The sequence below is a fragment of the Spermophilus citellus genome (genome assembly GCF_964194105.1).
Source record: "Spermophilus citellus genome assembly, chromosome: 18".
Classification (NCBI taxonomy): Eukaryota; Metazoa; Chordata; class Mammalia; order Rodentia; family Sciuridae; genus Spermophilus; species Spermophilus citellus.
In genome coordinates, this window is record NC_138200.1 from 18,428,669 (window position 1) to 18,454,958 (window position 26,290).

The window sequence follows — 26,290 nt, forward strand, 5'->3', positions numbered from 1 at the left end:
ACAGTGACACACAACACCCTCCTTTGCCCACTAAGTTCTGAAATGCAGGTACACCTTGTGAGGTTTTGGAGGAATTTACACAAAAATAGTTAAGGGACAATGTTGTTACCACCCCAAATCCAGCTGTGTGGTATACAATAAGACCTCTGTGAGTCTGCTGTAATTTTAAGAAATAACCGCCCCAGTCCAAGTTCTTACAAGAAAACTATATTCTTTTAAAGAAAATGAAAATATCCTCAAAGGAAAAACTTAATTTAAGTCAAATCACATCCGTTTGTAGTGGAGCCTGGTACACAGCGCGCGCGCACAGGGGCTTCCCGGGCCCCCTCGCGGCCGCTCCTCGCCCCCACCTGCGGCTGGAGCTGGGCGCGAGGTCCTGGCCGGGGGCTGAGGATGGTGGGGAGGGGCAAGGCCCAAGCCAGGGGCCAGGGCAGGGGAAACTGTGGCTGAAAACACCCTGGAGCCCCCCATGGCCAAATCCCACAATGTTCCCACAAAAACAAGTCACCTTCCTCACCCACCAGCGGGCAAGGCACTTAGGAAACACAAGCCGACCTGTGCCCTCCGCGACCCCGGGGCGCATGTTTGGAGGGGGTCCCAGGCGCCTTCCGAACCAAGGAAAGTGGCTCCCCGCTGAGAGGCCCGGCCAGGGAAGGAGGACCTCTCCACCTTTCCCACCCAGCGACCCACAGCCCAGGAGGCTGCAGGGGCACAGGGAGTCCTGAACCGAAAGCTGGTGACTGGGCAGGTGGGAGGCAGGAGGGCACCCGAGGGAAGTGGCTTGGGGAGGCACAGACGGTGAATAAATAGAAGTAGCTTCAACGCGGGGGTCCGGCCCCTGCGGCAGGCCAGCAGCTGGGCGGGTGTGGGATGGAGCGGGTGGAAGCGGCAGCAGGGCCCACGGGACACTGACCAGGGCCACCCTCCCTCCTCCCACGTCCACGCCCACCCCGCCCCAGCTCAGAGCTCAGTGACGTGCACAGCGGGGGAGGGAAGTGGGCCGTGCCCGAGGCGCCGCAGGTGGCAGCGTCGGCACAGCAGGTGGCCCTCTAGGGGATAACAGCGGCGTCCGTCCTCTCCGCTCAGCTGCAACCCGCAGTCCTAGGAAAGAACACAGGGGGGGACACCAGAGTAAGAGGGGAGGGGGCACAACTAGGACAATCGGAGGTCAGGGAGTGGGGACAGATCTGTAGGCGCTGGACAACACGGCTGGCACTCTGCCAGGGGCAGGACAAGGACCCCTGTGCGCACTGGAGGTGCCTCTTGGACACCGATGTGGGCCCGGAGGGAGGGGACAAAAAGCTGAGAGGAAGAGGCAAAAGAGACGGGAGGAGAAAATGCAAGTGAGGAAAACCAAACCCAGTGGTCCTGGGGACCAGGGAGGGGGCCGGGGAGGAGGGGCGGCCAGTGTGCAGGAAGTGCTCCACATCAGGGGAGCGGAATGTCTGACCCAAGAGGCTTTAAGAGCGACCTTAGAGGGACTGGGGGCATGGTGCAGTGCTGGAGTATGTCACAAAGTCTAGTGTGCAAGAAGAGCCCCACCAGAGGGGGGAGGGGGTAACGTGACACAAAGCCTCTGAGACCCAGCCTGCCCCACTCCCACCGTAGGGCTGGGCTTGGGCCATGAAGTCACAGCCCCAGGTCCCAAGTCACTCCTGCTGCAGGTCTTCTCCTATCCTTCCTCACACCCCTACCTTGTCCTGCTACTTGCCCCTGCCCACCAGAGGGGAGGAGGAAGGGAGGCTGGACCCCTAGCTCCACCCACAGCCTGGGGCAGGGGCAACAGGCCCCAGCAGCCTGTTGGGCTTCAGCCACTGGCCAAGGACTGTGGTTAGTGACTCCAGGGGGACACTAGAGCCCCTGGGATGGCTAAGCAGGCAGAGGGACACTGAGGCCCTGTTAGTGCTCGAGGGGAAGCCAGGGCCCCTCTAGAGACCACAGCTCTCCTCCTCCTCCTTCCTGGGTCCCCCAGCAGGACTCTGCTCCCACTGGGCCATCTGCCCCCACTAAACACCTCACTGTTCCTACTGCAGACCCCCCTTCTCTCCTTGGGACTCTGTAACCAACGTACCCTCCTTGGTTTCCTACCACTCCTCTGTCCTCCCTTTCCGGCCCCTTAATACCAGTATTCCTGGGGTTTTCTCCTCCCTCTACAACCCTCCCTGGAAGGCCTCATCTATTCCCCGGCTTCCACTGCCATGTGTGTTCCCTTGACAAGCTCCCCCTTCCCCTGTGGCAGAGTGATAAGAATTGGATTTCCCCTCCAAACTTTTTTTTTTTTTTGGCACCAGAGAAGGACCCCAGGGGCTCTTAAGCACTGAGCCACATCCCCAGCCCCTTTTCTGTATTTTATTTAAAGACAGTGTCTCGCTGAGCTGCTGAGGCTGGCTTTGAACTCCAAGCTGCTGGGATTACAGGTGTGCGCCACAGTGTCTGGCTTCCCCTCCTACTTTGACTGTAAACAAAACAGGCTCCTTATATGAACAGTGACTCTCAGACCCACGACAGCAAACAAGGCAGTCAGTGATCCCTGAGAAAGGAGGCCAGGAGATAACCTACCACTGCCCATCTCTCCGGAATTCCTACAGCTGCTGGCGGAGTCTGATTCCAGCACATCTGGAATTCAGTCCACCAGACATCTGGAGTCTCCAGCTACCAAAAATGAGAGGAGCTCATCCCTCCTCAGTCACCATCACTGCTGCAGCCTAGATGTGGAACAGCCCCCACGGCCCAGCCCATGGTGCCACTGGAAGGCAGCGGAACCCCTAACAGGTTTAAGGCTAGGTGCAGTGGCACATTCCCGCAATCCCAGTCACTCAGGAGGCTGAGGCAAGAGGATCATAAGCTTAAGGCCAGCCTGGGCAAGTTAGCAAGACTCTGTCTCAAAAAATTAAAAAAGAGCCGGGAATGCAGCTGGGTGGTGGAACACCCCCAGGTTGAGGGCACACCTTCAACAAAACTTTGAACCCCACACACACTGCTTCTTCCTCCTTCTCTTCTGTGTCCCAGCCAAGAGGTAAGCAGCTTTGCTCCATCACACACTTCCCCCAATGATGTGCCACCACAGACCCCAAATGACACAGCTAACCAATCATGGGCTGAACACTCTTAAAACTATGAGCCAAAAAATAAACCTTTTCTCTTTATAAATTGATTGTCTCGGGTATTTGTTACAGCAACAGAAAGTTGACTGTCACACTCTCTGCTGGAGATCTGGTGGACTTCCCACCCCTCAAACTCCTATATCCAATCACCTCCCAAGTCTAGTCCCTTCTCCTGCCTTCCTCAAGTCTGTCCACTTCTCTGAACCCAGGACCACAGCCCTGACTCTGGCAGCCTCCTCAGGACCTCCCTACTGCACCCGCTTCCACTCTCTGCATGGAAGTGTGTGTCTTCTCTGCAATCCAGCGCAACCTGTCATTCCTTTTTGTCTCCATTGTCCTCAGGCTAAGTCCACGTTCCTTAGCCTCCTGTGTCCTTTTGTTCTGTTTTTTATATTTTCTAGTTGTAGATGGACACAATACCTTTATTTTATTTTTTAAATTTTTATGTGATGCTGAGGATCAAACCCAGTGCCCCACACACACTAGGCAAGCGCTCTACCACAGAGCCACAACTCAGTCCCTCCTGTGTCATTTTGTCCCCAGCTCCTGCTCACTTCTCCAGTGACACAAAAACCACCATCCTCCCTTTGTACCTAAGCACATCTTGGTTCTGTTGCCTAGAAATGCCCTTCTCACTGCCTTTTTTTATATATATAAGTCATCAATGGACCTTTATTTCATTTACTTATATGTGGTGCTGAGGATCAAACCCAGGGCCTCACATATGCCAGGCAAGTGCTCAACCTCTGAGCCTCAGCACCAGCCCATCTCAATGTCTTCTTGGCTCTTGTTATTCATCATTCAAGTCTTGGCTTGGTGTCACCTCCTCCAGAAAGCCTTCCCTGATTTTCCAAGGCCTCCCCTGTGTTCTGTGCCCTCCCCTGAACAGCACCCATCACCCTGGGCAAATATAGCTGAGTGGGCATCCCTCCTGGGCAGCAGGAACTGATGATGCTGTCATAACCGTAGCACCCCACATACTGTAAATAACAAATATTTGATTAAATGGGAAAACGGGGGCTTGGGGGGTGGCAGAGAGTGCTGAGAGGAGACGGGCAGAATGGAGCAGGAGCTGTAAAAGAGGAGGTGGGCCTGCAGGACACCGTGGGGAAGGAGACCTGAAGAGGAGAGGACCACCATGGCCACAGGCCTCCCGGGGGGCCCAGGCTCACCTCACAGTGATAGCATTCCACGTGGTAGTCTCTGTCCATGGACACCACCCGGATGGTGGTCTCACAGCCCTGGAGGAAGAGAGTGACAGACACGTGAGCAGCTCACTGGACCTGGAGGCAGACTGGGCCAAGTGCACACCTAGCCATCTGCACCACTCGTCTATCACCCGGCCCGGCACTCCACCCTGCGGGCACAGACCTAGCGCTTCCTGAGGCCACATCAGTGCACATGCCTCAGGCCCCCCCACCGCCATGGCCAACAGCTCCTCAGGTGTCGTGAGTGTCACAGGGTGTCACAGGGTGTCCATGTGAGTGTGTGTTACCTTCACTTCTGGAGGCAGGGAAGGTCACCTTGAGCCCTGCTTGTCCAGGCAGCAGCCCGAGACAGACAGCTCACGGGGCAGAGCCTGGCCCTGAGACGGCCGCTGTGCCCCAAGCTGGCAGCTGCCCAGACCTCCCTCAGCCTCCCCCACCCACCCAGCCTCAACCTGCAGAGTTCAGCAGACCCAGGAGCCACCTTCCTCCATGGAGAAAGGAGCAGGGGAAGGAGTGGGGCAGCCAGGCTGCAGGGCCTGCCGCTTCCCTGGACTCCACACGAGGGACACCTGCTCCCGTGTGTTTGGGCCCAACACGTGTCCCGTGTCCCTGAGGGATGTGGAGCAGAAGTCATCCCTCCCACTTCAGCCTAGGATCTGAGACAGGACAGACAGGGCTGGGCAGAGGCCGGGGGCCAGCATCTGACTGTCTCCTGGTGACTGGTTCCTACCTGTGCAGGGAGGATAGGACGGGCACAGGAGGCACATTTTGGTGCAAAAACTCTGGAGGAATAAAGGAAACCAGAAGTGACCAACAGTGTGACCACAGGCCAAGGAAACAGGTCCCCCCACCCAGCCCCAAGACTTGGCCCAAGCATCAGGCCTTCCCTCCTCCTGTGGCTGCTTCCTGGCTCCCGCTATGCCTTCTGGGTACTGCCCTTTCATCTGGCTCCCAGTTCCCCTCCACCCTCTCCCACCTCCAGAATGCCCTCAGGATCTGTCCTGCCTTCTGGCTCTTGCTTCCTGGGAGTTCCGTGCCACTTAAAGTCCAGGTTTGGTTCACCCCTGCTGAGACCTCTGCGAGACCTGGCTCCACCCTAAGTACCAGGGACAGGTGGCCAGGACCAATGCAAGAGAGGCAGCAGCACAGGACCGAGCCTGGGCCTGGAGCCGCAGCAAGGGGAATGGACCACGGGCCCCAGACAGAGAGAAGAAGGGATCTGTCAGGACTCGAGTCCCATCCTGGGGGAGAGGCCCAGCCCTGGAGTGGGGAGGGCAGTTAGGAGAGTCCCAGCCACTTGGAAGAGGGCACACACAGGCGGAGGCAGGCACGGCTGGTGGCTGAACTGCCCGAGAGAAGTGGTCAAGGCAGACATCAGAGTGTTCAAGGGCAGGTCAGAAGAAGACAGACCAAGGATGGAAAACACAGACAGCCAAGCCCAAAAAATGCTCCCCGGGAGGCCGGGGAGATGGCCGGGGTGACAGCCGGGGTGACAGCCCAGGTGACGCCTGCTTCACAGCAGCAGCCACTCACGTGTGATAGTCCCTGACGCAGTAGATGTTGCTCTCCACGTCCACGGTGAAGGGCACCCCGTCCAGGCACTCGTTGCACACGGAGCACCGGAAGCAGCCCGGGTGGTAGGACTTGCCGAGGGCCTGCAGGATCTGGGGGTGGGAGGCACTGAAGGGTCAGCGTGGGCAGAAGGCTCAGCAGTGCCCCTGGGGGAGGCTGTGACTCTGAGCCCCTGGCAGGTCTGGAACAGGTGAGAGGGTGGGGTCCTTAGACTCCGCCAGTGTCAGAGGGGCCCCAGGAGGCTAGGGGAGGGTCTCACCATCTCCATGATGAGGTGTCCACACACGCTGCACTTGTCAGCTGTTTGCTGGAACCCGGAGTACTGGGAAGGGGACACAGGATGCAGGACGTCATATGACAAAGGGGCACCCGATGCCCAGTCAGCACCTGCCTCCTGGCCTGAGGCCTCCATGGGAGTCAGAGGGAGTCCTGCCCCTGCTCCCACCATGGCACGGCCAAGGGCACAGCCTGGACTCACCAGGAAGTCCTCCTGGCAGTACACCTTCTCTCCCACGTTGTAGAACGCCTTCCCGCGAAGTCGTCTCCCTGTGAGGACGAGGGGTGGCAAGGGGGACCCTGGAATGCCGAACAGGATGGAGCCAGCGTCCATCTCTCGGCTCTCTCCTCCAACAGATGAGAGGATGGATGATGGATGCATTTTAAAATTTCCCCTTAATGTCATTATTGTTATAATAATAAGCATTTCCAAAAAAATCAGAACACACTGTTAACAGAACACTGGCAAGAGGCTGTCAAGGCAAATATGAGAACGATTTTTGGAGCTGGATGCCGTGGTGGTGCACGCCTGGAATCCCAGAGGCTGAGGCAGGAGGATCGCAAGTTCAAAGCCAGCCTCAGCAACTTAGCAAGGTCCTAAGCAACTTAGTGAGACCCTGTCTCTAAATAAAATTTTTTTAAAAGGCTAGGAATGTGACTTTAGTGGTTAAGTGCCCGCAGGTTCAATCCCCAGTACCAAAAAAGAAAAATAACTTTTTAAAAATTTTTTGCGGTGAGCGGATTAAATCCAGGGCATCTCTGATGTTTGGCAAGGGCTCTAACTGAGCTATTCCCCCAGCTCTTCGTATTTGTTATTTTGAGACAAGATTTTGCCAAGTTGCCCAGGCTGCTCTTGAACTTGCACTCCTCTTGCCTCAGACTCCCAAGTGGCTAGGATTACAGGTGTGCACCATTGAATGCAGCTACAAAATGAATCTTCTTAATCTATAAATATTAGAAATACAACTCTTTGGGGCTGAGATTGTAGCTCAGTGGAAAAGTGTTTGCCTCGCATGCCTGAGACACTGAGTTCCATCCTCAGCACCACATTAAAATAAATATACTGTGTGTTCATCTATAACTAAAAAATATACATAAAAATATTTTTTTTATTTTTTATTTATTTTTTTTAAGAGGGGGGGGAGAGAGAGAGAATTTTTTTTTTTAGTTCTCGGCGGACACAACATCTTTGTTTGTATGTGGTGCTGAGGATCGAACCCGGGCCGCACGCATGCCAGGCGAGCGCGCTACCGCTTGAGCCACATCCCCAGCCCCCATAAAAATATTTTTTTAAAAAAGAAATACAACTCTTTTGCCCACTTTGAAAGAGCATTCTGGTCAGAACAAAAGCTGCAGCCAACCTGGCAGCTATCAGAGGCTTTCCCATCACCATTAGGTGTCAGTTCCTGACTAGCAACAAGAGGGAGTATCCTCAACCTAATAATGGTGTCCCTGAGAAGCACACAGCTAGCACCCAGTATGACAGTGAAATATTACATTGTTTCCACTTTAGATTTAACCTTGCACTAAAGGTTCTCGCAGTGCAACAAATGAAAAACAGAAAGGCAATAAGTACTTGGGAGGCTAAGGCAGGAAGATCAGGATTTGAAGGCTGACCTTGGCAATGTAACAAGACCCTGTCTCAAAATTTTTGAAAAAGAGAAAGGAGTGGGGATGTTAGGGATTTAGCTCAGTGGTAGAGCACTTTCCTAGCATGTGTGAGGCACTGAGTTCAATCCTCAACATCATATAAAAATAAATTAAATAAAGGGATTATGTCCATCTACAACTAAAATATATATATTTAAACTAAAGAATAAACTTGCCAGGTGCAGTGGTGCATGCCTGTAATCTCAGCAGCTCAGGAGGCTGAAGCAGGAGGATCGGGAGTTCAAAGTCAGCCTCAGCATCAGTGAGGCGCTAAGCAACTCGGTAAGACCCTGTCTCTAAATTAAATTCAAAATAGGGCTGGGGATGTGGCTCAGTGGTTGTGTGCCCCTGAGCTCAATCCCCAGTACCCTCCCCCCGAAAAAGAATAAAATTATGGAAAGATACCTATGACCTTATACTGTAAAATCAAACTTAGCTGAGAGAAATTTAAAAAGACTTACAATAGAGCTGGGGGCATAGCTCATCAGTAAAATGCTTGCTTACCATACACAAGACCCTGGGTTGAATCCCCAGTACCACAGGGAGCAAAAAAAAAAAAAAAAAAAAGACCTTTACAAATACAAAAAGACATACCATCAGTAGACAACGATTTTCCACTGAAGTTTCTGCAGAGAGAGGGCTGGGAGCTCTCATTCTGGATTCTCTTTTCAAGAATATTTGCACAGCAAACTACTTAGAAGACAAGAGAGTCCTCTGGGAACAGAGGGCAGGTCTGTTTGCATCTAGTATTATAAAGATAAAAGGTTCCTCCAGGATAATGGTCAAGCAGCTTTGCTGGCAGCCTACTATAAAACAGTAGGATCCTTGCTGGGGTGGTGGTGCATGCCTGTAATCCCAGCCACTCAAGAGGCAGAGGCAGGAGGATCATTTGAGCCCAAGAACCCAAGACCAGCCTGGACAACACAGCAAGACCCCCCCCCAAAAAAAAAGTCTCAAAAAGAATGGGTTCCTTAAGCCCCTCGGCCCTGACATACACCACCCTCTGTGTGGAGCATCTCCCTAGCCACTCTGTGTCAACTCTGTGGGACTCCAGGGGGAGGCAGAAGGGAAGAGAACAGGGAGCTCAGGCAGGGAATCTCCAACCATAGGCCTCTTGTCTTCTGTCAGCATCACAGAAGAAAGGCTAGTTATCCTGTCAGCTTGCAAGAAGGGTGAAATCTCAGACCTCCACACTTTGTAACAGTCATGTTCATGGCTTTGAACGTTAGGGGATTAATTTTTCCCTAATGCCATCCAATCAAGATCTAGCACTCTCTTTTCTTTCTTTCTTTCTTTCTCTTTCTTTCTTTCTTTCTTCTCTTTCTTTCTTTATTTTTTCTTGTAAAAACTGATATGCCAACTCTAAAATTTATGTTAAAATTCATTAATAAACATGCAAAGAGCCGGGCATGGTGGCACATGCCTGTAATCCCAGTGACTCAGGAGTCTGAGGCAAGGGGATGGCAAGTTCATAGCCAGCCTTGGCAACTTAGTGAGGCCCTAAGCAACTTTGCAAGACTCTGTCTCAAAATTAAAAAATAAAAAGGGCTGGGGATGTGGCGCAGTGGTTAAGCACCCCTGGGAACCAGAATTGCCCAAGTAGTAATCTTGACAAAGATCAGCCAACCTGGAAGACTTATGGTACCTATCTTATAGGCTTATAGCAATCAAGATAATATTGAGATAAGGAAAGACGCAAAAAAATCAATAGAACAAAATAAAGTCCCAAATACTTATAATATATTTTTTTTCGGGGGGGGGGGGTGGTTATAAAGAATTGAACTCAGGGGCATCCAACCACTGAGCCACATCCCCAGACTTATTTTGTATTTTATTTAGAGACAGGGTTTCACTGAGTTGCTTAACACCTCACTGTTGCTGAGGCTGACTTTAAACTTGCGATCCTCCTGCCTCAGCCTCTGGAGCTGCTGGGATTACAGGCGTGAGCCACTGCGCCCAGCTTAAATCCTAAACATTTCAACAAATACACAAGGAGGAAAATAAATTCTTCAGCAGATGGTGCAAGAACAACTGGATAACCTTATAGAAAAACAATAAAACTCAATTCCTTTCCTCACACCATCCACAACAATTAATATGAACTGGTCATCAATCTGAACATGAAACCTAGCAACTTAGAGCTTCCAGAAGAAAATTACAGGAGACGATCACTGTGACCAAGGGAGGACAAAAACTTTTTAAGTCACAGAAACCGGGCTGGTGACGTAGCTCAGTCATAGAGCATTTGCCTAGCGTGTGAGAGGCACTAGATTGGATCCCCAACACCACAAAACAAACAAACAAAAAAACATCAAAGGACATCATTAAAAATGTTTTTAAGGATCACACTAGAGCCAGGCTTGGTAGGGCCTGTCTGTAATTCCAGCAACTCAAGAGGCTGAGTCAGGAGTTTGAGGCCAGCCTGGGCAACTTAGACAGAATGTCTCAAAATAAAAACTTTAAAAAGGGCTGGAGATGTCGTTTACTGTGTGCCTAGCATGTGTAAAGCCCTGGGATCAATACCTGGTTCTCAAAAAAAAAAAAAAAAAAAGAAAGAAAGAAGAAGAATCACACTAGGAGAAAATATTCATAAAACATGCATCTGACAAATAATTTATACTCAGAATATAAATATATATATACACACATATATATGTAAAATCCTATAATTTAATAATTAAAAGATAGCTGGGTGCAGTGGCACACACCTGTAATCACAGCAACTCAGGAGGCTGAGGCAGGAGGATCACAAGTTTGAGGCCAGCCTCAGCAACTTTAGTGAAGCCCTAAGCAACACAGTGAGACCCTGTCTCAAAATGGAAATAAAAGGGGTAGGGAATATAGCTGAGTGGTTAAATGACCCTGGGTTCAACCCCCAGCAACAATTCTAAAATTGTACCAACTCCCAATTCTAAAAAAAAAATAATAATAATAATAAATAAAATTAAAATAAATAATAAATAAATAAAGGTAGTAGTCTTGAACAAACTTTCCAAAATATATATTAATGTTCAAGAAGCAAACAAGATGTTGAACCTCATTAGTCACCAAGGAAATATAAATTAAAACCATAATAAGATACCACCCATTAAAATGGTTAAAATTAAAAAGACAAAATGCCAATTGTTGGAAATATGTAGACTAGCCGCACTCTCTTCCATTTCTACTGGGAGTGTAAAATGGAACAACCCCTTTGGAAAACAGTCCAGCGGTTTCTTATAAAGTTAAACATACACTCACCCTGTGACCCAGAAATTCCACTCCTTGGAATTTACTCAAGAGAAATGAAAACATATGTCCACAAAGTGAACTCTACAAGAATGTTCACAGAACAATCTAGTATCTATCAGAAGTTAATGGATAAACAAACTGTGGTGTGTTCATACAATGGATTCCTATTCAATAATAAAAAGGAGTGAGTTACTGATATACACAATGTAATGGATTGGGGAAAAAAAGGCATGCTCAGCAAAAGAAACTAGCCACCAAATGGGACATACTACACAAATGCATTTATATAAAGTTCCAGAAGAGACAAAACTAATCTGTAGCTAGAAATCAGAATACTGAGCTGGACTCAGTGATACCCATTTGTAATCCCAGCTATTTTGGAGGCTGAGGCAGGAGGAGGGCAAGTTTGAGGCCAACCTCAGCAACAACTTAAAGAGACCCTGTCTCAAATACAAAGGAGTGAGGCCAGGCATGGTGACACATGCCTATACTCCCAGCTGCTCAGGAGGCTGAGGTAGGAGGATTGCAAGTTCAAAGCCAGCCTCAGCAATTTAGGCCCTAAACAAGTTAGCAAGATCTAGTCTCTAAATAAAATATAAAAAGGGCTGGGGATGTGGCTCAGCAGTAGAGTGCCCTAGAGTTCTCCTGTACCAGGAAAGAAAGGAAGGAAGAAAGAACTAGAATACTGGCTGGGCAGGTCTGACAGGGAGAACACATCAGAATCAACTGAAAACTTGCAAGATGGCGGCCAGGCGTGGGGGTGCAGACCTGTAATCCCAGCTGCTCGGGAAGCTAAAGCAGGTGAATCGTGAGTTCAAAGCCAGCCTCAGCAATTTAGCAAGACCCTAAACAACTTAGTAAGACCCCGTCTCAAAATTTAAAAAATAAATAAATAAATGGTAAGTTGAACTTTCTGAGGGTGTTTAAAATTTCTTATATCTTCATTAGGGGTGTGAACGTACCCATTCCTCCAAAACCTTTTTGCTGTATGCCTAACGGCTGGCTGTGTAACTCTGTGGTGGAGCAACTCGCCTCTATGTACCTAAGATCTGTTTGTTACACTGAAAGTAAATTGTTCTCAATTAAAAGTAAGCAATGGGGGCTGGGCTGGGCTCAGTAGTAGAGCACTTGCCTCGCATGCATGAGGCACTGGGTTCGATCCTCAGCACCACATAAAACTAAACAAAATAAAGTCATTCTGTCCATCTACAACTACAAAAATTAAAAAAATAAAATAAGTAAACAAACGGGCTGGAGGTGTATCTCAGCAGAACACTTTCCTGACACACACAAGGCTGGAGTTTGATCTGCAGAACCACAAAAGTTCATTAACTAATTAATTACCAGTTGATGGGGGAGGGGCCTAAAGGAATCTCCTGGGTGGTGGAAATGCTCTACAGGATCTGGGTGGTAACAACAGAGACCCATACATACATACATATGATAAAACATATCGAGCTGGAATATACTTAGGATCTATATATTTTTCATTTTAAATGTTGATAAACACAAAAGAGACTATCAAAAATGTTGAGGCAGATTTGGGAGAAAAAAAAAAAGAACCAAAGGGAACATCTAGAAATGTAACAATTCAATCACTGAATTGAAAAGCTCAACAGAAGAGTTAAACAGAATATTAAACACAGCTGACGAGAAAAATCAGCGATCTGGATTTCAGATTTTTTTTTTTTTTTTTTTTTTTTGGATTTCAGATTTTTGAGACGACAGAGCTGAAGAAATTAGACAGAGGGGCAGGGGCTGGGGCTGGGGGCCGGGCTCAGTGGCAGAGCGCTTGATTGGCATGTGTGAGGTACTGGGTTCGATTCTCAGCACCACATATAAATAAATAAAATAAAGGCATGCTGTCCATCTATAACTACAAAAAAAAAAAAGAAATTAATTAATTAATTAAACAGAATTCAACAGGGAGGAGAGGGTGGGCTCAGTGCCAGAGCACATGCCTAGATAGATGGGAGTGGCCAGGGTTCCATCCCCAGCACCAAATGGAAACAAAGAGAGTAAACAAAATAAACAAAGGGAGGTGGAGAAGTGGATAATATGAAGGGGAGGTTAAGAGACAGAACTGCACTGCGAGCCTGTAACTCAGCTCCCGGGGAAGCAGGAGGCAGGAGGACCACAAGCTCAAGGCTAGCCGGGTGGCACAGCAGAACATCCTCTTTCTTTTTATCTGTTGGGGGAGGGTTACCAGGGGCTGAGCTCAGGGGCACTCAACCACTAAGACACATCCCCAGCCCTATTTTGTATTTTATTTAGAGACAGGATCTCACTGAGTTGCTTAGTGCCTCACTGTTGCTGAGGCTGGCTTTGAACTCGTAATCTTCCTGCCTCAGCCTCCTGAGCTGCTGGGATTACAAACGTGCGCCACTGTGCCCAGCTAGTACCTCCTCTTAAAACACACACACACACACACACACTGGAATGAGAAAACCTCATATTTCTCATTTGGACCCTAGAAGGAAATAACTGAGAATAAGACAGAAGCAATTTTGGAAAATAAAACAGCTGAGATTTTCCCCCAGTCAATAAAAGACTTGAATATCCAGGAATCACAATGAGTCCCAAGCAGGATAAATATAGGAAAACACACCTAAATACAGCAAACTATAAAAACACTACATTTTCTGTACTTTCTATATTCTAATCAGTAATCCTTGAAGGTGTACATATGGCAGTGTATTGCTTTTGTTGCTACTGCTTGCCCTTCTCATCATGGCATCATTTAAAAAATAAGTGCTGGGGCTGGGATTGTGGCTCAGCGGTAGAGCGCTCCCCTAGCATGGGCGGGACCCAGGTTTGATCCTCAGCACCACATAAAGCTTCAGCTTTACATAAAAATAAAGGCATTGTGTTGTGTCCATCTACACCTAATAAAATAAATATTAAAAAAATAAAAAATAAGTTCTTTTCTGTTTCTATTTTTTTTTTTAGTTTTAGTTGGTACAATATCTATTTCGATTTTTATGTGGTGCTGAGGATCGAACCCAGTGCCTCATGCATGCCAGGCAAGCACTCTACCTCTGAGCCACAACCCCAGCCCTTGTTTGGTTTTGGTTTTTGTTTTGCAGTATTGGAAACGTGCCAGGGAGCACTCTTACCACTGAACTACACCTCCAGCCAGCCAGGAATCTAACCATCCATCCATCTATTTATACTAGAAATTGAACCCAGAAACACTTCACCACTCAGCCAGATCCCAAGGCCCTTTTCATTTTTTGAGACAACTTGCTAAATTGCCAAGGCCTGAAATTTGTGATCTTCCTGCCTCATCCTCCCAAGTGGCAGGAATTACAGGTGAGCACCACACTGATGAGTATTGTAATTCCAATGTAGCCAAAATTGTCATTGTCGGTCTCTGCTTTTACATTCAGTGTGACTAAGGAAAAACAAAAACAAAACAAAACCTTCTTACCAGAAGACTGGTCAATAAACATATGGTCCCTTTATTCCTAGAAGTATCAAGTTTCGCTGGGCATGGTGGCCCACACCTGTAATCCCAGGGGCTCAGGAAGCTGAGGCAGGAGGATCACGAGTTCAAAGCCAGCCTCAGCAATGGTGAGATGCTGAGCAACTCAGTGAGACCCTGTCTCTAAATAAAACACAAAACAGGGCTGGGGAATGTGGCTCAGTGGTCAATGCCCCTGATTTCACTCCCAGTACCCAGTACCAAAAAAAAAAAAAAAAAAGTATCTAGTTTTTGCTGTTCACGTTAAATATTTGCTACATCTGGATTTGATTTCTTTTTTTATATGGATAACCAATTTTTCCAGAACCATTTACAATGACACCTCTATCATCTATCAAGTTTCCATGTGGACGTGAGTGGGTTCTAGACTCTGCATTTTTTTTTCTTTCTTTCTTTTTTTTTTTTTTTGTACCAGGGATTGAACTGAGCCACATCCCCAGCCCTATTTTGTATTTTTTTATTTAGAGACAGGGTCTCACTGAGTTGCTTAGCACCTCACCATTGCTGAGGCTGGCTTTGAACTCATGATCCTCCTGCCTCAGCCTCCTGAGCTCCTGGGATTATAGGTGTGCACCACCGTGCTGGGCCCTGGACTCTCTATTTTGTCCTGCAGGTCTGTTTATCTTTGCATCAACACCCAGGAAAGTAACTGTTATGGTTTGGACCTCTGATGTCCCCTGAAGAGCTCACATGTTAGGCAAGTATCAGTGTTTAGATTAATAGTCTGAAAGGACTACTGGGGGGTAACTGTAGGCAAGTGGAACATGGCTAGAAGAGGTGGGTTACCATGGCATGCCACTGGACTCCATCTGTCCCTGGTTCCTTCTTGCTCACTCTGCTTCTCGGCTGCCAGGAGCTGAGAAGATTTCCTCAGCAGCTACCCTCATGGCAGCTGGGAACCCTCTCACCATGATGTTCTGCTTCACCTCAGGCTCAGAACAATGAAGTCAGTGGACCATGGACTGAACCTCTCAAACGGTGAGCTCAGAGGTTCCTTCCTCTAAGTTGTTCCTGTCAGATATTTTAGTCACGGGGCTGGAAAGCTAACACAGTAATTAATGTAACTCTACAATATGTATTGATACCTAGTAGTAGAAGGTTCTAGAACTTGTTCTTCTTCCTAAAAGATCTTCTTGACGATTCGTAGTCCTTTGCTTATCCATTTAAATTTTAGAATTAGCTTGTCAAAGTCATGAAAATCTGCTTGATTGGAACTCTAATGCATTTCTAGATCAATTTAGGAAAAACTGACATCTCTACACTATTGAATATACCTATGCAAGATTATGGCATTTACCTTTGTCCACTTTAATGACTAGGTTGTCCAGGAAAAAGCTAAATAGAAGAACTGATTATAAGAATCGTCGTGGGTTTTTTTATTTTAAGGTATATTTTTCTAGCCAGGCATGATGGTAATCCCAGTGGATGGGAGGCTGAGGCAGGAGAATCTCGAGTTCAAGGCGAGCCTCAGCAATACAACAAAGCTTGAAGCAACTCAGTAAGACCCTGTCTCAAAAAAATAAAAAGGGCTGGGGATGTGGCTCAGTGGTTGAGCACCTCTGGGTTCAATCCCTCATGGGGGGGGAAGGCATCAGAATTTAGCCACACTATTGGCTGCTGCTTTATCATAGAACCTGAACTCACTGCACATCCACCCATAAGCCTGGATTCCTTTACCCATACAGAGTACTGGTTCAGAGACTCAGGCAAGTCTGTCAATCAAATCACAGCACACCCATTAGCTACAGGAATTGGTTCAAGTATGGATGTGTGAGATGAACTGGCCAATGAGATACAAAGAGGTCTGGTAGGCAATTTCTAGAAAAGAAGTTTCCCTACTGCAAGGCACTGCCCAGAAGAGACATCTCACTTTTCCCCAGACGGGTGGAATGAAACTGAAGTCTCCAGCTGCTACCTGGACATCTCACCACTAATGAGAGAAATTGTCCTAAGGATGAACCCAAAAGTAAGGGCAACCCTGTTGAGATAATCACAGGACCTGAGCCACTAGAACAAACCCTGCCTGCAGCCAGGCCTCTCAGGGGCTCAGAACTGAGGCTTCCCCAGCAGCTTCCCTGTTAGCTGCAGCTGAACACCTGCAGAAAATAGTGAACTCAATCCGGAGAGTATGCATGGGAAGGGACAGAAGGAGTGCTTCACAAGAGCTAGAAGGCAACTGGCTCAGACTGACAAGGGGCTCCCCACACGGAAAAGGGTTAATGGAACATTTGGTAGTATGGGGGAACCCTGAAGGTATAATAAAGCAAGAAAATAAAGCGTTATAAGAAAAAGCCTTTTTTTTTTTTCAGGATTGAACCCAGGGTTGCTCTACCACTGAGCTATACCCCCAGCCATTATTTATTTCTTTATTTGTATTTTGACACAGGATCTCACTAAGTTTCTGAGCCTAGCCTGAATCTGCAATTCTCCTGCCTCCTAAATCGCTGGGATTACAGGCATGAGGGAAAGCACGCGACTGGAAGAAAACATTTTTTAAAAGAGACCCTGTCTCTAAATTAAAAATATAAAAAAGGGCTGGGGATATGGCTCAGTGTTAAGTGTCCCTGAGTTTAACACCTGATAACAAAAAAAGATACTTCTCAGGCCAGGTACCACGACACATTCTATAATCCCATCAACTCAGGAGACTGGGGCAGGAAGATCAAAAGTTCAAGACTAGTCTCAGCATCTTAGCGAGACACTCAACATCTCAGTGAGACCCTGTCTCAAAATTAAAAAAGTAAAAAAAACGGGGGGCTGTAATTGTGGCTCAGTGATAGAGCACTTGCCTTGCATATGTGAGACACTGGGTTCCATCCTCAGCACCGCATAAAATAAATAAATAGGTAAAACAAAGGTACTGTGTCCCTGTTCAATTAAAAAAATAAATTTTTTTTTAAAAAGAATAAAATTTAAAAAAAAAAAAAACATGACTGGGGTTGTAGCTGTCGTAAAGTGCCCCTGGGTTCAATCCTCAGTACTGAGGGAAAGAGAACTGTTTAATGTAACACTTTGCATACATTATTCTGTAATAAAATGTTAAAATGTTTAGCACAAGCAAATAAAAGATGTCTGCTTCAAGGCAAAGTCTGGAAGAACAGTGGGAAAATCAAGAATACAGATCTATTAGGGCAGTAGGATTACAGTTACTTTTTTAGTTTCATAATTTTGTTTAAGTTAAATTATAAAATTTATAGTTTATACTGTGTGTAAAATAGGGACCAAAAATAAAGGGCAGGAAAAAAGTATCAGGCCTATGTCCAGAAGACTGTCACGGGCTCCACACCTGCTCCCTGGCAGACACCAGCACCTTGCACAGGGGGGAGACCCCAAAGCAGGGGAGCGGAAGGACAGCCTTTCCCTACACCAGCAATAGGCTCCTCACTGGCTCCACAGCTCCCCACCCAGGCCCTAGCAGATCCCCCCAGCGGCCTGTGCCTCTCAAACAGGCCAGACCCATGTGCACGGTAAGACTGTGACCAGCCTACTCCACACCCTAACCTGGGCCAGGGCTGGGTGGACCATCTGCCTAGGAACTGGGTGCCTGGGGTTCAAGAGGGACAGAGAAGGGGTTACCTACCGCAGGAGTCACAGATGAAGCAGTCGGTGTGGTACAGGCTCCCCATCGCCTGGCACGCCTGCCTCGCTCCATAGATGCCGAGCCCACACTTGATGCAAATGCCTATGGGAGGAGAGGCAGGACAGAGCAGTGGTTGGCGCCACGGACTCTGGAGTCAGATAGACACAGGCATCTAGCTCCCAGTCCTGATACCTCGCATCTGCCTGGCCTTGGGCAGGTTAACTTCTCTAGGCCAACATAATTCAGTCTCTAATGACACATGGGGACCCTAAAGGAAACCCACTACTGTTACTATCATCTGAGGATTCCAGAGCACCTGACACAGGGTCAGAGCCAACTGAGGTCAATCGCGTAGTTATTAGACACATCAATACCTAGAAATGTCATTCTAAGCCCCGCATTCTTGGACTAAGAGAAAAATCCTTTCTGCTGTCCATGAACCAAATCCTATTCTTCAGAATCAAAATATGTATTTTCTGACCCAGACACAGAGTGAGACCACACAGGTGCACCCAAGGCAGTCACCGACCCTCCCCGGGCTCCCTTCCTCATCTGTACTACAGGCCCACGCGGTCTCCTGTTCAGTCAGCACACAGACATGCACCACCTGCCACACAGCCCACAGGCGCTGGAAAAATCCTACCATGGACTGAAGTCCCCTCCCCCAAGGAGCCTGCATTCCATGGAGGAGACAGACAACAGCAGCATTTTAAATAATGTGTCAGGTAGAAACAAGCAACAGAAAAAAGTCAGGCTGGGAATAGACCTAGGGGCCGGGGTGCAGCTCAGTGGTAAAGTGCGTGTCCTGCGTGCATGAGGTCCTGGGTTCAATTCCAGCACCACACACACACTCACACACACACAAGAATATGTCTGAGACTGTGATTTTTAAAAAGAATGATCAGGGAAGGCCCTGCTGACAAGGCGGTATTTGAACAAAGACCTGAAGAAAGTAAGATAAGTCACTGAGCAGGCATCTGGGACTCCTGGATGGAATTGGGGACCACTCCTAGCTGAGGGGAGGGAGCAGGGGTGCCCCATGGGTCTGGTAGTGGGTGGAAAGGAGAAATGACCAGGAATGCCAGGATAGAGCCTGGTTCCAGCCCTAGGGGACTCTCTGACCAGCCCTCCTGGAGACCCAGCAGGCAGCCCGCCCTGACACTATGAGTCCCTCAGGGAGTTACTCAGGGACCCCAGTACCCCACAGGGCATGAAGGTGGTTCCACCTACACTCCAGGCCCTCAATCTACAGCTGTTCCAGGACATACTGCCATCCCCCTCCCTCTTGCCTTCTCTGTCTTTACCTGGGCTAAGTATCCCTTATCTGAAATGCTTAGGATCCAAAGTGTTTCCAATTTGGGGGTTTTTCAGATTTTGGAATATCTGCACAGACTTTAAGCTTCCCTCACCAGAAAATCTGAAATCAAAAATGCCAAAGTCTGAAACTTTTTGAGTGTCAATTTCATGCTCAAAAATGTTGTGGATTTTGGAGCTTTTCATATTTTCAGACCATATTTTGTGACCATGGCCAAGTCTCTCCTACCTTTTGTATGCTCTTTCCCATCTGATCTCACCTCCTTTTTGGTTTCCAGGATTTAACCTACACCTGGCTTCTCCCTTCCCAGCTCTTCTGGTTACTCCCCTGCTCAGTCCTGGCCTCTGAGGTGTGGTGAGGATCAATTCAGATGCCTCAAAACCACACAGGAAGCCGGGCATGGTGGCACATGCCTGTCATCTCAGCGACTCTAGCTCTAGAGGCTGAGGAAGGAGGATTGAGAGTTCAAAGCCAGCCTCAGCAATTTAGCAAGGCACTTAGCAACTCAGCAAGGCCCTGTCTCTAAATAAAATATCAAAAAAAGTGGGGGGGGGGGCAGCTGGGGATATGGCTCGTGGTTAAGCACCCTGGGTTCAATTCCCAGTACCAATAAATAAATAAATAGATAAAACCACAGAAGAGCTGGGGAGGGTGGTTTGCTCCCAGCTACTCAGGAGGCTGAGGCAAAAGGATAGATTGCAAGTTCAAGGCCAGCCACAAAAAACATAAGGAGACCCTGTCTCGAAATAAAAAAATAAAAGGGTTAGGGGTGCAGCTCAGTGGGAGAGCACCTACCTAGCACGCACAGGATCCTTAGGTCAATCCCCAGCACCACAACTTAAACCAGGCAGGAACACACAGATGGCCTGGGGGACCCAGGTATGTGGTCCAGCTGCCTCGGTTCTACAGATGGCTCCGAGGTGAGAAGGCAGGCCCACAGGCACGGCCAGAGACCTTAATTTTTCAAGAAAAGCTAGACATCTAGATCTGTATATGAAATCCTTCTATTCTGAAATTAATTACTAACTTAAGTGTTCTCAAAATGTAGAGACCAAGCAAACCCTTGCTGCAGGTCCCTGTGCATGGCCGCAGCTTCCCAGGTCTCCTGCACAGTCCCATCCTCTCACCCTGCCCAGGGCTCCAGGTGTGACCTCCAGCCTGGACTCCCGAGTGCTGGTTCCCCTCTCAGAAGGCCCCAGACACTCCGTGTGCAGACACAGCTCCAGACTCCCCCAAACTACTATCGATCGTGGCTCCCCCTCAGGAGATGGTGCGTTCCTGTACCCAGGTTCTGGGCTCTTCAGGTGGGTGCATCACCCTCACCTCTAGTTGGGAACCTCTGTCCCCTAACCTTGACTTCACTCCTTCCCTCACTCCCTCTGGCCTCCCAGCCTGGCCCCCAGTAATCCATTCCCCAAACTGCAGCCAGACTGCTCATTCTTGCCCATCAGCTTTGAGAATCGGACCTTGTCATTTCCCTGATTAAGCAACTGGGAAAACAGAGAAAGGAGAAAAGAAGAAAACCCGGGTGCTTCTGGAGAAACAGAAATGAAGGGTGGATAAAGAAAGGAAGATCTGATTCTATTCTGCATTATTCATTTTTGCATTTTATTTGATTTTTCTCTAAATATGTACATGCACCACTTTAATAAAAATATACTGGGCTGGGGATATAGCTCAGTTGGTAGAGTGCTTGCCTTGCATGTACAGGTCCTGGGTTCAATCCCCAGCACCACCAAAAAGAAAAAAAGAAAGAAAAAGAAAAGAAAGAAAGAAAAATACACTAAAAAAGAAGCAGGAGCATGAGAGACCCAGAAATTAGGGAGCAGGATGCTGTGAGGAGAGCAAACTCCACATTGTTGGATACCACAATGAGATGAGACATTTCGGGCTGGGGCCTTGCATCACTAGTGTCCTGTGTGAGACGTGGGTCAGTCAAGTGAGAGGAGATACAGCAGGTGGCCATGGGGAATAGGAAGGTATTTAAATTAGCAAAGATGATCTCAGCAAAACACTGGGAGGGGAAGAATGTTTGAAAGGGCTGGGGTGTGGCCATATAGGTTTGAGAGTCATCTTTACTCTTTACTTTTTTTTTTTTTAAGTGAAATACCCTTGTGCAAATTTATAACCAGAGGAAAGCTGAAGATGGAGAAGGTGGAAGTTGGAGACAGAGGACTCTTATCCTCTTAGGTGGCAGGAGCGAGGGGCTGGCTGTGGACAGGAGAGAGCCTGGGGTTGAGAAACAGGAAGCCAGCAGAGACAATATTGACCACAATATTCTATGTGAAGTGGAAAGCAAGGGTGGACATCAGAGGAGAGAGGAAGGGTGCTGAGGAAACGGAAGAGCCAAGTGACCTAGTCTTAGGGAGACCACTGAGGCTGAAATCCAAAAATCTGCTGTGGTTCCAGGAGCATCCTCTGAGCCCCTCAGCCTGGGGGAGCAGCAGGAAAGGAGCAACGGGAGCCAGGGTCACGCTGGGCAGACAATTGAGAGGAATCTGAGGTCGTGGTGAGAAGCAGCTGCTGGAACTGAAGGTGCTGGAGAAGCAAAAGCAGGGTGTGGCCCCGGAGTGGGTGGCTGGAGAGAAGGCAGCAGGCCACCCAGCGGAAAGAGGTTCCAGGGGCCTGAGGTTGTTGACAGGCTAGTGGCAGGAGACCTCAGGGAGGAGAGGGAAAGTTCCAAAGACATCACTGAATTTCAGAGAGAGACCAAGAGGTCAGCGGGCACCACAGCCAAAGAGAAGGGACGAAGGATGGCACAGAGAGAATCGCTCTGTGCATTAGGTTTCTCGAGATCGCTGGTGCTCATGCAACCTGGAGACGACCTTTAGTAAAACTTTCTATTATTCCAATTGAACTTATAATATTACTTTTTTTTTGTACTGGGGTTTGAACCAAGGGGTGCTTTACCACTGTCACATTCCCAGTCCTTTTAATTTTTTATTTTGAAGGCAGGGTCTTACTAAGTTGCCCAGACTGGCCTCAAACTTCTGATCCTTCTACTTCAGTCTCTGGAGTTGCTGAGATTACAGACTTGTGCCACCCCACCCAGCTTAAAATTGCCACTTCTTTTGGTGGCGGGGGGTGGGGTACCAGGGATGGAACTCAGGGGCACTCAACCACTGAGCCATATCCCCAGTCCTATTTTGTATTTTATTTAATATATAGAGAGAAGGGTCTCACTGAGTAGCTTAGCATCTTGCTTTTGCTGAGGCTGGCTTTGAACTTGCAATCCTCCTGCATCAGACTCCCAAGCCACTTGGATTACAGGCGTGGGCCACCACCGGGCCAAAATTGCCACTCTTGTACCTCAAAAAAGTCAAATGTCATTAGAACCATATAACTCAAACAAATCGCTGCTAATATTTTTTTTTTAATGTTTATCTAAATCTCAATTTCTGGCTGTTCTTGGGGGGAGGACAATCTGTCTGTCCTCTCAGACTCCCACATGGCTACAAAGCTGAGCCCCAGCTCCTCTTTAGAAAGGATGGCCACCTGACCTCTACCATTTTCTACTATTGGCCCCTTCACTTCCAACATTACCTGATGGGACTAGGGCGACCCAGAGTAACATAATGATTCTGGGTGGCCATGGATACTCAGCCACACCCCTCACCCAAGCTCTGCAATATTCAAGGAACAGAAAAGGGCCACTATTTCCTCAAGAGAGCACTGAAGAGTGTTCCTCTTGAACGGAACAGCTCTGCTCCTGGCATCTGCCGGGCACAGGAGGCAAGAGCTCCTCTCTCATCTCTTTGCTACCAGCAGCCACCAGACCTGCCAAACCACAAATTCTCACCCTGTCTCCCCACATGGGAGGTGCTCCCCAACCCCCAAACAGGCCAACCCTTCAGTGCACACATGCCCTTAACCCCCTGGCCCCTCCTGGGCTGCAATCCTCTGGGGCCTTCTTAAATCTTCCTTGGCCTTGTTTTGCTCACTTCCTTCTCTCTGCCTGGGATGCTCCCATCTGGCCTGCAATATACAGCCTCCTCATCTCTCAAGATCCAGTTCAGGGCCAGGCACACAAGTATAATTCCAGGGCTTGGGAGGCTGAGGCAGGAGGATCCCAAATTCAAAGCCAGCCTCAGCAACTTAGCAAGACCCTGTCTCAAAATTTAAAAAAATATAAAAAGGGCTGGGGGTGTGGCTCAGTGGCTCAGCGCCCCCTAGGTTCAATCCCAAAAAATCCAGTAAAGCGCAGTCCAGAGCCGCTAGCTCCATTGAGTGTAAGAAAGATAGAAATCCCAGGACAGCCTCATTCCCAGGCTTGCCGATCACCCTTGACAATCATCTGTCTAAAGCCAGGGGCCTCCGCCCTATGGGTTTATCAGGAAGGGAGGGAGGGAAGGAGGGAGGGATACTCTCTCCTTGGGCTCTATAATACTTCTGTGCCCCACCTCTCCCTAAGAGTTGTTGAAAGGCATGAGAAAGCCAGGGAGGGGCTGGGAAACAGAAGCTGTCAGACTGGTGAGCTTTGCAAATTCATAAGAAGCACAATTCCTTTAAGATACACATCCATAGCACAGCCTCGAGCAGCCCAGTGTGCCTGGCTGGGTCTTCCTCTCCCGCAAGGTGGGCTCTTCCTCCCTCCCACAGTCTCCACCTCCAGCCACTAGCATCCCCACAGCCTCGGGTCAGGCGGGTCCAAGAGTACCCAGGGTTCTCCACCTTCCCGTTCCTGTCCACACCCCCATACTGCTGGGGGCGCCGGGCGTCCCTTCTGATCACGAAACATCAAGGAAGGTAAACAGAAGCAATCACCAAGGGTTAAGAAGAGATGGCCTGGGCTGGGGATATAGCTCAGTTGGTAGAGTGCTTGCCTCACAAGCACAAGGCCCTGGATTCAATCCCCAGCACAGAAGAAGAAGAAGAAGAAGAAGAAGAAGAAGAAGAAGAAGAAGAAGAAGAAGAAGAAAAAGAAACGATCAGGAAAAAAAAATCGCTTATTCTATCTGCCAACCTGACTTTTTCTCTCTCTAAGCGCATCAACTTACTTTGCTAGAGCCCCTTCTGGCGGGAGACCTAGACAGTTAGCTGCTGTTGGGAATAACCTAAACTTGGCTATTCGCAAAACGTCGCCGGCTCGCTAGCCCCGCGGGCGACACAGCTTCTTAATCCTGGTGCCTCTTCCACCCGCCCAGTGCCTGGCCCACCCGGAGCTCTTCTCTGACTCTGGCCAGCGCGCAGAGGGCTGCGCGGCCGAGTTCGCTCACCGAAGTAGTCCCGCGCCGTGCGCGCCTCCAGCGCCCGCTCCAGCTCCCGGGTGAGCGCCTCCAGCCGTCGTTCGGCCGCGCTCGGGCCGCCCTCTCGGCCCGGGGGCAGCTGCAGAGAAGGCAGAGGGAAGGGGGCCGGCCCAGCAGGCTCCGGGGACCGAGCCGGAGCAAGGCAGGCGCCGGGCAGGAGCAAGTCGGCATAGGCGCCCGCCGAGCCGCGGGAGCCCAAACTGGACACGCTGGAGCGGGCACTGCCCACAGACGACGGACCTGGGCCCGGACGCAGGTCGGAGCGACCGGAGCGTGGGCTGCCATGGCGTTGGTCGTAGCCGAGGCTGATTCCGCTGGAGCGGGTGCTACCGCCGCCGCCGCCACCGTCGGAGCCCGCCAGACTGACCCGCGGGCTGCCCGCCGGCTGTGCGCTGAGCTCGGGAGCCACTGCGCGCCGCGGGCCTCTCTCCCCGCGGCTCAGTCCGTCCGGCCCAGCCTCGGGGCCGCCGCCGCCCTTGCCTCTGCGGCCCAGCGCCTGCACCGCCTCCTCTCCCGGCCCGGGCCGCGGCCCCCGTCGACCCCTGCCTGGAGAGTCACCACCCGGCTCCAGCTCCCGCAGGGCCAGCCCAGCCAGGAGTAGGGCCGCCTCGTCCACGGCCGCCCGGGAGCGCTGCATGGCCCGGCCCGCCGGCCCTAGCGCGTCACCTCCGCCTCCGCTTCCCGCCGCCGCTCCGGCCGCGCCGCCGCATCGTCCGCCCGAAGCCCGGAGCCCGCCCCGGGACCCCTGGGCACGGGGCGGGGCGGGGCCGGCGCCCGGCCGGGGTCGCTCCGCCGGCCACGCGCGGGCCAGGGGACGCGGCGCTCCGCTCAAGGGCGCGCGCGGCGGAGGAATGTGCGCTCTGAGGCGCTCGGCCGCGCCCCCTCCTCCCCGCGGCCGCGCGGGGGCCGGAGGGACTCCTTTGCGGGGGCAGGAATGCGAGGAAGGAGACGGCGCTGCGGCCTCTGGAATGTGGGGGGAGTGGCGGCGGCGGAGCCGCAGTGTCCGCGCCGCGCCGGGAGCTTGGAGGGGCGCGGAGGCCGCGCTGGGACGCTGGGGCGGGCGGCTTGCAGCTGGCCCTCGGTGGCAAAGCGGCCAACCGTGGCGCCGCGGAGAGTCCGAGGCCTGTGCAGCGCCCGGGCCGTCGGGCCTCTGAATAGGTTCCGGATTCCCGAGGGCCGAGCTGGAGAAAACTCCCCCAATCCCGGCTGGAGAAATGTATTCAGTAGACAGACGTTTCCCACATCCTCTCCCATCTTCCTTCCCAGGGCCACCTCGGTTTCAGGCGCTGGGCCCAAGAAGCTCAGCCTTGTGCACACAGCTCTGCGCCCGCACCGCCACTCTAGAACACTGGGCATCTCGTGCAGATGCGCCTTTAGGAGCTTGCATGACCCCGGGACCCCACGCCCGTCTTGATGCCAAATGGTAGCTCACTAGCGTCGGGCCCCCTCCTGGATGTGGAGAAGGTGCGCCTAGAACTAGGAGCTGTGTTTGGTGGGGACTGGTTCCCCCCCACCCCCGTTGCTGTACACAGGCCCTTTGAAGGCCAGGCCAGGCCGGAAGCAGGCCTCAGGCTCAGAACCAGTGGGTAGCAAGCCTCAGCTGCGGTGACAACAGGGAGTCACC

At 50.2% G+C, this 26,290-nt stretch overlaps 1 protein-coding gene across 2 annotated transcripts; it reads right to left on the reverse strand.

Annotated features, from left to right (window-relative positions):
* Positions 1–185: 185 nt before the first annotated feature.
* On the reverse strand, positions 186–25,452 carry WTIP (WT1 interacting protein). 2 transcript variants are annotated; one of them, XM_081273763.1, is made up of 8 exons: positions 24,637–25,452; positions 18,106–18,207; positions 6,363–6,430; positions 6,144–6,206; positions 5,846–5,976; positions 5,043–5,094; positions 4,277–4,345; positions 186–1,101 (listed from the first exon to the last, which is right to left on the reverse strand). In XM_081273763.1, the coding sequence occupies exons 1-8, from the start codon at positions 25,301–25,303 to the stop codon at positions 961–963; spliced, it is 1,293 nt and encodes a 430-aa protein (XP_081129889.1). In that variant the 5' UTR covers positions 25,304–25,452; the 3' UTR covers positions 186–960. The 2 variants fall into 2 exon arrangements, with proteins under 2 accessions (XP_081129889.1, XP_081129888.1); XM_081273762.1 differs by having other exon boundaries at positions 5,846–6,065.
* Between the last annotated feature and the right edge of the window lie 838 nt (positions 25,453–26,290).